The following is a 15,726-nucleotide window of genomic DNA, read 5'->3' as shown; positions in this document are numbered from 1 at the left end:
TCACATAATATTATCTAATAGTGGTAAACATTATCATGTTATTATAATAATTATTTTGACTTGCGTAATTTTTTTACAGCTATACGCTAGACTTTATATTTTTAAATATTAGATTAGAAATTTCTGAACCAACCAACTTTGCAATGTAGAGTTTTCATTGATTTACAGAAAAATCCCTTACTTAAATATATATTCAAAGATTCAAACTAAAAGTATTCCACTTGGTGTGTGAGTCAACAAAGATCTTTGGTTAGGAAGTAAATTTTTAAAAGTTTTATTTGTACCAACACTGCTCAAATTGCTTGCATCAGAATACTATGTTTGTTTTGATCCTTACTACAGGGAGAACAAATGGATTTAAATTTTAAATAGCTTTAAAAATAAAAATATGTTTTTAATTATCCTGGAAAGAAAATTAATTAATTTAAATTGTTTGCTTCTTGCATGGTCTATGAGGTGGTTTGGAAAGGGGTATACTTGCTGGGGGATCATCTAAGGCTAGAACAATAAACAGAAGAGAATGGGCTAATAGGTCGGTTCGTAGTGTGTTGAAGCGTAGGTCGTGGCAACAAAGGGTGGTATGTCAGAGTATAGCTGGATATGCCAGTATTTTAAGGAACCAGAAGAGTATAAGTTCTCGGCCGGTATTTGATTGGTCCTGTAGGGGGGTGGTGGTGAAGTGAAATTGAAAAATAACCTTTGATGGGAAATATAGGTTAGGTGGATGGGGTGTACAGGGAGGGGGTTGCTGGGGTTGCAGAACCCTACAGTGATCAGGAAGGAGGGTGGGAAAAATGTATATACCACATTGTTCAGGCTAGTGATAGAGTATGCGACTGTTATATGTGTTCCATACTTAGTGATTGAGTTAATATGCCTGGAGAATGTATAGTATAAAGCAGTGAATGTGTGATCTGTATGTTGGGAGCAAGGTAAGGGCAAGAAGGGGAAATGCATGCTCCATCTAAGAAATAAAGTTGGCGAGGGAAACATTACAAGGATGGATAAGGGTAGAAAGTTTAGTAAGGCTTTGTAATGTGATAAATTGAGAAGGGCCTGGTGGTAGCAGTGAATTAGGGAACACAGACAAGATTATTAGGGGCAGATCATTGTTGGAAGCTCCAGAGGTTATGGTGGCCAATGGAAAGTGGAAGGCATATCTTTCCAATGAGATCACTGGAAGGAGTGGAAGGGGTTGGATGAAGGAATGTTGGGGAAGATAGATGCAAGGTACCTTAAATGATGTATATTGTGAAAAAGGGTGTGGGGTGTGACAATATGAAAGCCAAATTTCAAGTTTAAATCAAATCAATATAATGATTTGTCTTATTAACACACTTTTACTATTAATTATGCATTAAAAATAAGGTTTTTTGATTGTTTAATAATAGGGATAATTGGCACATTATACAGTTTGAGAAAATACATGGAGTTTGAATGTTTATGTTTTCCTGTCACAAGAAAAGAGGAGAACTTCATGTTGTGTGACACACATGGTTTTAAGATCCACGAGATCATTAATAATATAAGGAAACATATAAAATCCTTTGAAATAAATAATTCAAGATTTAAAAATTATTGCCATTTTGTATGTGAATTCTTCCTCTCTTGAGTACAAGTCTAATTTACTATCCTCTTACTTTGCTCTTGATCTTAAAAACAATTGATTATTTTTTAAATATAATGATGCGGTCAGTGAGATTTTTCTTTTAAATAAAAACTATCTATTATATGTAATTCAGAAATATTTATTTTTAAATTTTTTCCTCTTACAATACTCTGAATACTTTTAGTACATTTTAAGTTTTGTATACCAATGGTTTCTTTTTCTATGATTTATTTTGCCGAATAAAAAGTTACAAAAAAAAAAAGAATAACAGCTTCGATTTTTGTTTGGCTGTATTTTCGTTATTTTTGTAATTTGTATATGAATTGTATTTACAATGAAATTAGTAAGGTACGGTTGTCTTGTTTTTATTTTTGTTGTAACAAGTGTTCTAGTTGTTTAACAACCAATTTTATTACTTAAGATAAAAATGCAAAAATGCGGTTTTTGTGTGTGATGCTGTGATGTATGGATTTGTATTTTGCCTTACCTTTTTATAAGTAGTTAAAACTAACATGCCCTTTTTTGTCAAGAATGCGTTTATTGCTTATAAATTTCATTAAAATAATATTGATTGTTCAAATACATCAATTGTTTTAAGGTGCAGCCGCTTTAGCCGCCATGCTCTGCACGTTCGTGTGCCATAAATTTAAATACATATATAGTTTTATCTGTTTAATATTTGTTTTTTTGGTTAATTATGTCTTTAAATTTTAATTTAATTTGTGTTTAAGTGTTTTAGTTTGAGTATCTCACATAGTTGATAGGCTGGTCTCAATAAAAAGTACACTGTAGCCTGTATGAAGTTATTTTAAATTTTTTTTGTGTGTTTAAACGCTGTGCATGACTTTCGATTGAATTTTTAGAGAAATATATGTAATTTAATTTTTTGTTTGAAATTTTACTTAGTTGGATTTGGTTTATTTTAATTTTGTAGTAGATATTGTGAATATTTGGTATTTCGATACAAAGGCAAACAAAAATTGGGAAATGAATTTTTTTTTTGGTATTCTAAAAATCTTCCTAATGACTGTAAAACAGAATTTGTATATTACAAGCAGTGGCGTAACCAGGATTTGTGTATGGGGGGTGTTAAGAAGCATGGCCCCCCGGTATTAAAGTGGATGGTCAGGGGGTCCTCCCCCTGAAAATTTTTGGAATTTAAGGTGTAAAATAGTGCTATTTTAGCAGTTTTCGGTACTTAAATTTAAATATTGTAATGGTAAGAATTTTATTAATTTTTAATATGAAATTTGTTTGAGTGGTGAAAATGAAATTTAAATGAAGATTTGGTGCTGGTTGGGGTGGGGGGGGGGGGGGGGGTTGAACCCCTAATTTCCCCCCCTCCCCCCCCCGGTTACGCCCCTGATTACAAGTAGTTTAGTAAAAATAACTATTTTAATGGTTTGGTTAAATATATCAATTTAATCATATTTTTATGTTTATTTGTGGAATAAAATTGTTGCAAACATTACCTGTAAAGTAATTACAGTGATGTAAATGTGTGTTGAGCTTTAATAGCATAGCCAAGACTGTTTTCCTTGAGAGAGGTATCTGATCAGCACTCGATACTAGCTGCAACTATATCCTGACATTCTCCAGAGATATTTTGGAATATAGCATAGCTGAGAGTTTTCTAAAATGCAGGGATTTTTAGTTCCCACATTAATTAGTTTTCTTTTTTAAGTGAATATATTCTTGAAAACTAAAAAGAGCTTCTTGTTGATTTGTTTATAGTGGCTAACATTTGACTTTTGTACATCCACTCTTGGTATTCTTTTAGAAATGTATGAATGTTTGCTGATTCTGCATGACCTTGAGCCTGAATATGGCGTATCAATGCCTTTTACCAGCAACCAGCATCATGTTGTTTTACTTATGAAGTGTTCTTTGAGGTTCCTGGTTTATGTTGGTCATGTCATGCTGCCATGAAAGAACCTCATTGCGAATTATGTAGCACATTTCGTGAGAATAGCATTGATTTTTATCAGACTTAAAAGTGTTTAACTGTACACTGTAAACAAAATTTGGTAAATATGCAGTTGGGCGGTATTTGCGAAAAAAAATGTTAAAAATCCGAAAATACCTTTATTTTATGCTCTTCAACGTCCTCTTTTCATTAAAAGCGGCGGAGATAAGAAATTCCAAATACTTTAGGAGATATCGAATTTTTAGATTTTGCAATACAAGACCTGTGGAATCATTCGAGCGACGCCATTTTTTTATTTGGCGTGTGTTCGTGAATACGTGAATCGTCAATGCGTAATTAATAAAATGGTTGATTAGGTCAGGTCAGTTACATTATTAATACTTTCAAACTAAGCGGATATTAAAAATAATGTGAATTAATTTTAATTATTCTTTAGTTTTAAATTATTTAAAATGTAACTGACCTTACCTAACAAACCCGTAACAAAGGATGCACAGTAACAACTCACGTAATTTTTTTTTTGTTACTTATTACTTGCGCAACAATATCAAAAACACAAATAAGACTTTAAAATTAGAAACGTTAAAAACTCACCTAAATTGGAGGTGTTGATAAAACATAGTTTTAAACAATAAATGAACTAAATAATCACGTATTGGTTCATTTGAATTCTGGCCTATCACGAACAATCACGCGACATCATTATCCAATAAAAAAAGTAGATACTCGTACCTCGTACGTAAACAAGAAACTATGTTAAGGGGCCCGCCTACCTGGGCACACATACAGTGTGCAGAGCTTCAGGAAAAACAACGCGATTTCAAAACTACTCAAGATATCCGAGTGGGGCCTATTTACGAATAGCATTTAAGAGTTCGCTGAGGACCGAAAAGTACTTTTAATTTCGGATTAAGTTTTTAAACTGTATTTTTAGAAGCGTTAAAATGCCTAAAACGCGTGTTTTCAGAGTAATTTTTAGGCATAAAACAATCAGTACAGATTCTTGAAAGCACTTAAGGGGCTTGCATAACACCTTTATCTTCATTTCTCCGCCATATAATGTTACGGTCACCGCTCAAATTTCACAGTTATCCTGTGACGACGAGACGAATGCGCGCCAGTTCAGAGCCTTGCGCTTAGAGGCGATACCGCGCTGGAAGCACCAGCGAGCGTCGCGCTTATCACCCTGCCTCACTAACACACATACACCCCTGACGAGGCGGGCCCCTTAACCGCCACATCACGGCACTGGTATTGTGATGAAATTTAAAAATTCGATATCTCCTAAAGTATTTGGAATTTCTTATCTCCGCCGCTTTTAATGAAAAGAGGAAGTTGAAGAGCATATAATAAAGGTATTTTCGGATTTTTAACATTTTTTTTCACAAATACCGCTCAACTACATATGATGAAATTTAAAAATTCGATATCTCCTAAAGTATTTGGAATTTCTTACCTCCGCCACTTTTAATGAAAAGAGGACGTTGAAGAGCATAAAATAAAGGTATTTTCGGATTTTTAACATTTTTTTTTCGCAAATACCGCCCAACTACATATTTACCCAAAATTTATTGACTGGGTGTGATATGAAATATAAAGTAAGGTTTTAACTTAACTTACTGGTTTGAAGATATAGTTGTGTAAATGAGGTGAAAAAAACATTTTGTGGCAGACTTTAATAATCAGGGTGTTCACATTCTGTTAAGTCAGGGTAAATCATGGGAAAGTCAGGGAAGTTGGCTGTGACTTTACTGGAAATCCTGAAAAGTCATGGTAATTTGAGGGGAAAATGCTCCATTTTGCATTCACCCTGAGTGTGGATGGTGAGTTGGTGCATAGTTTTACTGATTATAAAATGGCATATGCAAGGTCCTGTTTTAACTATGGCTGCTACGAGAATTGTTGAGCCAGGATTTTCTTCAATTTTATTTCAGAAAATTGCCAAATTGGCTAATTATTTTTTAAATTTTAATCATGAAAAGTCAGGGAAAATTATTACTGATTTGTGTGGACATGATAATGGCAAGTATGTAACATTATAACAGCTGAAATCAGATCCCAAAGATTGTATTCCTGACAGCCGAGGCACTAATAGAAATATTTGCACCACTGCATTATTTACAAGAATCTAACATGAACTAAAATTAACAATAAAAGAAAACAGTTTTATTTTTAGGTAGGTAACTCGAAAGTGTATTGATAAAAGTAAATTAATTAGTAAAATAAATTACCCATATTTTTTAATTTAGTTATGTCAGGACTGCTTTCCAGTTCTTCTTTATTCCCAAGAATTATTTTTACTTTGAACATAATTTAACTTGATTTACTTAAGTGTCTTTGGAGAAAACTCCTCCTGTGGGGAAATACCCTTCTGTGGTTAAGTCCCAGGCTGATGTGCAATTTTCTGGAGTTAAGTTCTTTGATGATATAACTTTTCTGATTCAACATGAGTGGCAAAAATCGGGGTTTTGTATGGCTTTCATTTGAACATGCTGAGAACCAAAATACACCAATCTCTTACTTAGCACGATTAATGCGTTCCAAAAAATGTTCGTGTTATTTGAAATTGTGTATTCCAAAGCATTGGTCTCCATAAATAGCAAGGTTAATTTTCTTAGTGTGTTCCAAATGTGTAGGGAAATATTTTTCATGTTAGGTATATAAATGCGTAGAATAACACTCAATGATAAATACATCACACCATTGAATCCTTTGTATAACAAATACGACACCACATAACGGGAGATAGGTGGTAATGTAGTTCAAAATTAAAGTGCTTATTCACGTATCACCCCTTAGTTCACACCAATCCTGAACCAGGTTTTTGTTTTGACCATATTTTTTTATTATGTTCAATCCAAAAAAGCCAAGTTGTTTGGTTTTTTTTTTAAAAAAACTGGTTTAAAAATTTTTTGTTGCTACTCTAAGACGATACCTATTAAATGTTTTATTTACTCAGTCTGTGGTTCATTTTGAAGATGCAATCCATCTTCCTGAACGCTCCTGATCCTTGTACCTTCGCGGAACTGTCGGGACAGTTGTTGTCGTGTTGGTGGTTGTGGCCCGGGATGTTGTTCTTCCAGGAGCAGACGTGTGTTGCAGGTTCTTGATGAAGCTGAGTCATGAGACTGTCACCATTGAGCTGAAGAATGGCACGCAAGTCCACGGGACCATCATAGGTACGCAGGAACTCCGCTGATGGTGGTGGTGGTGGTACTGGCAGACTCTCAGGCATTTGTTTTCAGCTGGTTTTCTAATCTTTAAAATACCAAATATAAAATTGTAATTTATTGCGGTAGGTACATATTTTAATATATGGGAAGGGGGTCAAAAATAAAGACTGTAATAGTAATGTTGAGCATCATATACTTGTAGCACCAGTTTTCGCCACCAGTGGCCTATTTCATAAAACTACAAGTCTACAAGTTACAAGTAACTTTGCTAGTAACTTGTAAAAACTTTGATAATATTGTTTCATAAAGCTACAAGTGATTACTTGTAGTTACAAGTGAAATGCTACAAGTTACAAGTTAATTTTACAAGTAAATAAATGTTTTTGTTTCATAAATAAACTTGTAGCTTGCAAGCTTATGTAACTTGTGAGAAATTGCTACTAGTGTCAATACATAAGTAGAATATTGTGTAAGTCAGTTATATTAGTTGTTAATCATTAATAAGTATATGCTTGTGTATAGAATGATATTATAACATCTTAGAATACAATGGATATTATTATATTTACCGATTCTTATGAAGATGATATAGATATTGAGGTTATGAGGCGACCACGCAATTTTAGAGAGAGAGTGAACATGGGACTTGCACAGTACTTGAGTATAACGAAAGGTTCCGCATGAGTGCTGTTAAACTGGAGGAGCTAGTGCAAGATATAGGTCATCTATTGGATCACCCTACACGAAGAAATTAATCGTTATCTGCAAGGTAACAAATATTTGTCTCTCTACATTGGTTGGGAAATGGCGGACAGTACCATGCAGTTGGAGATATGCATGGTATTTCCAAAGCAACAGTACACAGATGTATCATAACATTTGTGGGGCACAACTCCTAGTGACTGAGCAAATGTCATTATATCAGTCCAAGCTAACAGCTTATCTTTTTTCGTCAGTTTGTCCGAAAATGCTCCAAACAAAATGTTTTTATGTTCATTAATTTTTTTGAGCACACATATTTTGTCGTGCATCTGCATTTGCCGTGAACTCATTTTTATCAGCATACACTTCGCAATTATAACCTACAAATTCGTTACATAATCAAAACACGAACAATAAACAACTGACTCATAAACTTGTAGGTATGTGTTACAAGTGCACCAACTTCTACAAGTCAAGCAACTTTCTTTGTGAAACACTTCAGATTCACACTTGTAAGAAATTCCCTTGTAACTTGTAACTAGTAACTTGTAGACTTGTAGTTTTATGAAATAGGCCACAGGTAGCTGTTGCCAGTCTGCCAAGTGGTGTCACCCGAAAACGATGAGTGGTATGTCTTGGCAGGTCTGTGTGTGTGTCTAGTGCACTTGTGAATCGAAAAAAAAAAGTTGATTCTCGGGAACTGTTATTGGTAAGAAAAAAAAATCCATTTTTCGTGTCATGAGTCCACTAAAGACAGAACATACACAGAACTGCCAGAGAAACCACACTCGTTTACCAGTGATGCCACCTTTCAGACTGAGTCCTTCAACAGCTCCCTGGCTGAGAAAACTGGCACTACAGGTACCAGATGCGCCAAATTATGATTCCGGCTATGCAGAATGTAGTCAAAAATAGTAAATGCTCACTGCATTGAATCCTTGGACTTACGAAGTGCCATTGATTCTATATTTTATTGCCACATAATTACGAGTTTCTTCCTCAATTTTTTTTGTCAAGTGTTGTTTGCTTCTGTGGAGCTGCCTGTTCTGGGGCATCCATACTATGGAAGTCAGGGAAGTTGTAAATCCAAGAAAAATACTGGAAATTCTTCATTGATAGTAATTTTTGTGGAAAATGTCCTGCTCTATTCTGCCTCGTCTAGACTGTGAAAGCATTTCTTTTTTCAGATATTGGTGTTATGCATAGTCATACACACTATATACAATGGACTGAGAACTAAGCCAGCTGGGGGTGGTAGAAGCTTGATTTTTTTACTTCTTTTTTTTTAGGAAATAGCAAAATAATGAAATTATTAGGGGAAAAAAATTGTTTTTAATAATGTGAACTATTAGTCATGGAAATGTTATAGATTTGTGTGGACGGGCTGTGACATGCAGTAACAAACAGCCATCACAGGGGTCGTACAGATGACTGATCTCATACTGATCTGAAGTCAGCGTTGTGCACTGCAGAGACCAGCAGTCTTGCTCGCGTCAGTGTCTGCCGTGCGATGTTGTTACGAGTTTAACTCCCCAGTCCATCCTTATTTTGGTTTTATGTTGTTTTATTTTTAAATCACTCTGAGCCAATGCTGGGAGGCCACCTGTGTCCTGGAGTGTCCGTCCCTACCAACATTGTTTCCAACGAGACGTATCGGTGTGCACGGGTCGTGACATTGAAGCAATGGTGTTAAAAGTCACACAACTTTAATTTCAGGTAGCCTTTTGCTAACTTGCTTTCGATTCATCACCTCACATCGCCTCACTGTAGTCGCACATTAAACATACCTGGATGGAGACTGTCCACGTGAATCACGTGTAAATTAACTCTGAAAATATTTTAGCTTTTTTTTACATAATAACCAGCATGTTCCTTGGAATAGTTTTATCAGTTTTGTATTATCTTTAATTATGCTTATTATTAATGAAAAATACCCTCTGATGTAAAAACCTTTTTTAGAAAATTTTATTATAGTGTCCTGAAATAGTCCTTGAATTGGTTCAACGGGTATTATCAGACACCTAGTGTAATACCAAAAATATAAATAGGTGAAGTAACGCTGATGATGGCGACTGCGATGTCGACCGTAACTTCGGTGAATTATCCGCCTTGGACGCCGCTACGACCGGGAAGCCTGTGAGGTGTCGGTGTCTGTGTCTGTGTGCAGGTGTCGACGTGGCGATGAACACGCACCTGAAGGCGGTGAAGATGACCATCAAGAACCGCGAGCCCATCCAGCTGGAGTCGCTGAGCATCCGCGGCAACAACATCCGCTACTACATCCTGCCTGACTCGCTGCCCTTGGAGACGCTGCTCATCGACGACACGCCCAAGGCCAAGGCCCGCAAGAAGGAGGCCGCGCGAGGTGCGTCTTCCCCCTCCCCCTCCCATGGATGCTTTAAAAAAACTACTGTGCTACCCATTTCTTCCTTTATTTTCTGGCTCTAGCAACGATTTGCTCTATTTACCCATTTCTTCCTTAATTCCTTTATTTTCTGGCACCAGCAACGATTTGCTCCATTTCAGAAATGACAACACCCAATCATGTCAGGTATATATTTAAAAAAAAATGGCAATAACTACTTATAAATTGTATAGTAGTGTTTTATAAACAAAAATGCAGCAGTCCAAAATTTGTTTATTTATTTACTCACGGCCACATAAAGCCCTTTGGCTGTTTTACAGTTGGTATTAAGATTTAGCAAACATGGTGCTATGTTTAAATATGTTTCAGCGTGTGTGGAATGTCTGTGTGCTCGAGTGTTTCGTGACTTTTGGAAGAGAATACACGGTTGTGGAGCTCATATTAGCTTTATTCTGTCTGGTGTGTTGTTATCGATATGCCGTGTAGCGCTGTCACGTGACACACGGCGCAACACCATGTTGATTATTTAGTCACGCTAGAGATAAATTTTGAAACACCTTTTAATATTGTAACCAAACTAAGTCTTCTTTCTAGTACATTGTAAAAATAATTCATGAAACTTTTTTTTTATTGTTCTGAAATAAAACATGCCTCTGGCATGCAAGTTTGGAATAATTATTTTATTTCAGAAATACTGTTTGGACAGTTAAACATTAAATATCGTATATAAATTGTTTGGACATATCGCACTGTCAAAGCAATACGGCCACATCTCAAAAGTTGTAACTTTTCAGGAGAGCAATTTAAAGGTTTACAAAAATGTTATTTAATATTTACCCTTATATAAGATAAAAGTTGACCCAAATATATTATATTATAATTGGGTCAACTTTTATCTTATATAAGGGTTAAATATTAAACAACATTGTTTAAACTTTTAAAATGCTATCCTGAAAAGCTTTTACTTTTGACATGTGGCCGTATTGCTTTGACAGTGCGATATATCTGTTTAATTTTTAAATATTTAATGTTTTAAATAAATTATATCCACAAACGTAAACCTAAAGACATTTCTGTACTGGAACAATTGAGTTGAAAATGAAAATGAAGAGTGAGCTCTCTCGCCCCCTAGCAGTAAGCACCGATGAACCCTCGAGCGGAGAGCGTTGCCGTGTGGTGACGGCCGTGCGTGTGTTTGTCCGTGTGCAGGAGCGAGCCGGGGGCGCGGGCGCGGAAGAGCTCGCGGGCGGGGACGCGGCCGCGGCAGAGGCCGGCGCTGAGAGTCCTCACGGCCGACGCCGCGCCGACGAGCCACGTGCTGTCGTCTGTGTGCGCGCGACGCAAGTGTCTTTTATACATGAGAATAAGAACACATGAACTACTTTTGACAATTTATACTTGCATAGGAAAATAATGATTTAACAGTTCTTTTACAAACTTTTTTTTTTTCTTACAAAAATAACAAGTTGGGATAACCTCTTGTCGCCGGTGCGAGCGGCTGGAATGTTTCAACCCCTGGTCCACATGACGTAGACGCCGTACGCCAGGAACGCGAAGAAGACGAGTATCGCTGTTATCATGAAGGTCTTGCCGTTCTCCCTGTGCAGGGTGCGCAGCGTGGCCTCGTGCCGCGCCAGCGTGCCCCTCACGGCCGCCAGCTCGCGCTGCACGGCCTCCCTGCAAGCACAGGGCAGTCCTGTTGTTTCTGTGCTCTGTTTTAGTAGGGTTCTACGAGGAAGGCATTTTCAAGTTATCTAGTTAATTCAACACATTTAAACTTTTTTTTTTTAATAAATCCACAAGCTAAAATCTCAGGGAAGTCATTTTTATTTATAATAATTAGTTTACTATTAATAAAATAAGCTACCGTATATACCTGTGCATGGGTTGCACATTTTATGCCCATTTTTAGTTTAAAAAAAAAATTAGTGTGGTCGTTATTCTAGTTTTGGTAAAAATAATAATCTAATATGATATTGGTCATGAGTGTAAATAATGCCCATGTGGTGGTTTAGAAAAGCTGGGAAGGGATGCACTGGTATAAAACATAGTAGTCTTCTTCTTTGTCTTTTTGTTGGTAGGAGAATCGTAAGGTATTGGCCCGAATATAAGGCGACCCCGAATATAAGGCGACCTGCAGTTTCAGGAGGCCAAACAAATGTAAAAATAATTTTTGGTATAAATTAATGTGAAAATTCATTAGACATACATTTTGTGTTGATAAATTGTTTTTGCATTTATGTATAACAATTAATTTATATTTATCACATTACTTATTTAAAATAAGTTTGAATGGCCTACCCTAAAAGTCAAAAGAAAACAATTAGAAAATATTTACATTTTTAAGTATTACACTAGAAATCTTTTCGTATGTTTACTCTAATGAAGCTGCATAATTGTCATCTTCAGAGCTGTTTATTTGTCTAGGGCTCGTTCCCCGCCGTTCCACCAATGTGTGATTGTTCATTTTTCACAGTTTACTGTATCTACGAATTTAAAATTTTTACAATGGCTATTAATCCCTCTTAAAATACAGCATTTAACTTTCCGTTTGACTTAAGCTACATATTACCACAGAACAAGGCGTATTACTATTTAGTAGTGTGTTAAACGTAAAAAAAGCAAACAAAGAATGCATCTTGCCGGAACAAAACAAGTGGCTAGCTGACATGATGAAGCATACGGCCATGAATAACTTCGGTTACGTGACCGCGTATATTTGTCCATATTACTCTCTGACAGAGAGAGTCTGTTCTATGAATTTGAAAGAATAATCTATTATAATTATGAAAGGTTTTTACATAAATAAAGAGTGGATTATTAAAATAGCTTTTGAAGCAACGTACCAAATTCCTATTAATATGGCGTCTTCGTGCGTGTTCGGCAATGTTCGTTTTACAACAAAGAAATATTGTGGAAAGACAGTTGGCAGCCGTGAATTTCCAAACATTACATCCGAAATGTTTGTAAACGTAAACAATCGTTCTGAAAATAACTGTGATGTTTTAGTACAAATATTTCCGTTAAAAATCTGAAGAAAAATTACCGTAAATGTTAACACGCGATTGTACACAAAGTACAAATATGAATTGTGAAATAAAAGGTTGCCATTTTGAGATGCTTCAACATTCACGTTTTTACTCAAGAACAAATATTTTAATTTTCAACTTCAAACAATTGTCAATTACTGCAATATTAGGTGGATTTATGGTTTTTCCCCGTGTGAGGTAACAAAGTTTTAGTTAATATAAAAAATTGTGAACGTTTTGTTAAACAATGTTTCTACTGTAGCTTTCAGCTTGGAACTAATGTTTGCGGTTCTGACGTCTTGGGTGCGAAAATAAGGCGACTTCCAATTTTTGCATCTCTCGTTTATGTAAAAATGGTCGCCTTATATTCGGACCAATACGGTAGTAATAAAAGGAGGGGGGGGGGAGGAAAGTTGGCACAAGAATGCTGCCTCACTCCATCCTACGGTAATAAAGTAGCAGAGAGAGCAAACAAAAATAGAACAGGTTCAACACCAGTGCCATATTTCTTATGCACTAATAATCTGAGACACAGAACGAAGACTTCACTTGTATGCACGGAACCCTACTACAGACAAGTATACGATGTGACCCCGGTGAAGATGTTGGATTTTTATGACCCATTCTGCAGGGAAATACAGTAATATGTTCCAGTGGAGCTAACTCAATATATATAAGCTACACCCAATAAAAAATATATAGAATATCCACACACATTTCTTAAAACCTGTGATTTCTAGTCTTCACGATTGCCGCTTTTACATTGTTTAACAAACACAAGTGTACTTGTCCTACAAGTAGAGGTGCGCAAAATTTAAATGTCATGCTGTAATTTACGTTTCATTGATAATTACTGTATTTTTAAACTTTGTTTAATTCATTGAAACATTTAAATTGTTAAAAAATTCAATTTGGAATTTTTTTTTCAGAGTTTTGGGAAACCCTTTTTTTTTTTTTTTACTAATGGCACAATCATCACTAGCTTGTGTGTGTCCAGAATTATGACTATCAAGCTAGGAATACATCATTGGTACAAATTTATAGTAAACTCACTTGACACTGCAGATTTAACATTTCCAACATTCCTGCAAATGCGAGAATTTTGTCCAGTATGAGCACTCCTAGTTGGTTTCGATTTTTCTTCGAAGCAAGCATTTTGTGTGTATGTTCATTAGATAATGATTTGATTATAATACAGTTTTTATATTTTGCAAACATGAAGTGACATATGGCATTACTTACGAAGGTTGTTTTAATTTTGAAGCAACTAAGATAGAACATTGTAACTGCAAGAATGTATGAGTTGAGTAATAAACAAGCTACTTGTTCAGTTTGTATCCTGTTGTTGCAAGTTCATGTTTGTGCTGTGTGATAGTCACCTCTGAATGAAGATGGATACAGTGTGCAAGAGATCATAAAACTGCTCGAGACATCCGAGTCGGATTGGTTTACGAAAAGCATTTAAGAATACCCTGAGGGCGGATGAGTAGTTCTGTTTCTGTTGTTCGTTTTTAAACTGTATTTTTAGACATGAAACATCTGTTAAGAGATCCTTCAAGCTCTCAAGGGACTTGTTACATGTTTTATCTTAATTTCTCTGCCATATAATGTTATGGTTAAAACTCAATTCATAGTTGCCCCATGTACAGTGATTAGACTGCGTGCCAGTCCATAGCCTTGCGCTGGAAGCACCATCCAGCATCAGCCTTATCCCACCTCGCCAGCACAGATACGCCCCTGGCTGGGCGTTTACCTGTTGCAACGCAACATCCAGGTTTGACCCCTGTGAGGGATCTCGCCACCCATTTGGTTCAAAAAAGGATTTTCCGAAATAAGTATAATTCCTTTCTCGCCCGCGGTTATTAAAATTACCAATAAGCTAATGCAATTATATAGTATGGAAATGGAACAGAATTCAAAAGGCAGAGTATGTACATAGTGTCTCCTCTACTCCTGAAATAGACAACTTGGTTGAAAACTGATATTTTTTTGTGTCCGCTCTTTTAAAGTCACAAATATTGTTCACCCTATTAACATGGAATTTTAATATGTTGATGCTACAATTAAGATTTTTCAAAAAAAAAAAAAAAAAAAACCCTTGTATTATCTCTGTCCCATCTAAACAAGATAATGAGTGATTTCCAAGGAAATCATTTATATTGGTAGTTTTTTCTTTCCCTTAGTATTTTTTTATGAATTTATTATTTAATAGTACAAAAAGCATTTTTTTTAAATTTTTTTTTTCTAAAATTCTTTGGGTTATTAGTGCAAAGCTATACTGAAGATTATTATAGTAAATTTAATATTTTTTATAGGATCTGTGAAAATTCCAAATAAATGTAACCTCCTGTGTTAGTGGTGAACATGTACTATCTCCAACTGGAGGAACTGTACTCCTGAAGGTGTGCCACGGGCGTCTTACCGAGCTTCGTCGGTCAGATCCTGGGACCTCAGTCGACGCTCCAGCGTGTCCACCTGGTAGAAGCACGCCTGTATCCTGTCGTCCGCCCTTTCTATCTGCAAGCAGAGCAGTCGTGTCAGAGCGGCAGCTGGTCACAAGGCGTGCCGCGATAGAGGCTGTGACTCATTCTGCACTTGAAACATTGTGCATCATTGAATCAGGCAGAAAGGACTATTACTGGAAAAAAATAATTAAGTTTTGATGATAAAGTTCAAATCATCACTTTGTTTGCTATACACACACACATTTAATTTTGGCCATTATATAACTGAATTAAAAAAAAAAACTTTATAGTTATTGATGTTTTAAATGAAATATTCTTTTTGAGTGTGTGTTGTTTCATGAAATACTACAGTAATTAGATAGAATAAAAATTATTGTAGATTAGTTCTTCAAAAGTTCTGAAATTTCATGCACAATTTTTTTTTGTCTGAATTTTCATTTATATTTATTCATTATT

The 15,726-nt window shown here is 35.7% G+C and overlaps 1 protein-coding gene across 1 annotated transcript; it reads left to right on the top strand.

Annotated features, from left to right (window-relative positions):
• Nucleotides 1–1,843: 1,843 nt before the first annotated feature.
• LOC134540564 (small nuclear ribonucleoprotein Sm D1) lies at nucleotides 1,844–14,142 on the top strand. Its single transcript, XM_063383381.1, has 4 exons — nucleotides 1,844–1,957; nucleotides 6,639–6,715; nucleotides 9,579–9,776; nucleotides 10,986–14,142. Exons 1-4 carry the CDS (start codon nucleotides 1,944–1,946, stop codon nucleotides 11,054–11,056), a joined length of 360 nt encoding a protein of 119 aa, XP_063239451.1. The 5' UTR covers nucleotides 1,844–1,943; the 3' UTR covers nucleotides 11,057–14,142.
• The last annotated feature ends 1,584 nt before the right edge of the window (nucleotides 14,143–15,726 follow it).

This window comes from Bacillus rossius, chromosome 17, assembly GCF_032445375.1.
Source record: "Bacillus rossius redtenbacheri isolate Brsri chromosome 17, Brsri_v3, whole genome shotgun sequence".
Lineage (NCBI taxonomy): Eukaryota > Metazoa > Arthropoda > Insecta > Phasmatodea > Bacillidae > Bacillus > Bacillus rossius.
The sequence above is the reverse complement of the archived record's forward strand: the minus strand, read 5'-3'. Positions and strand labels throughout refer to the sequence as shown.

Bases quoted from the DNA above. Each gene is read 5' to 3' on its own strand.
- LOC134540564 (XM_063383381.1), top strand. The intron at 6,716-9,578 runs GTACGCAGGAAC...GTCTGTGTGCAG, and splicing joins AGTCCACGGGACCATCATAG to GTGTCGACGTGGCGATGAAC. The intron at 9,777-10,985 runs GTGCGTCTTCCC...GTCCGTGTGCAG, and splicing joins CAAGAAGGAGGCCGCGCGAG to GAGCGAGCCGGGGGCGCGGG.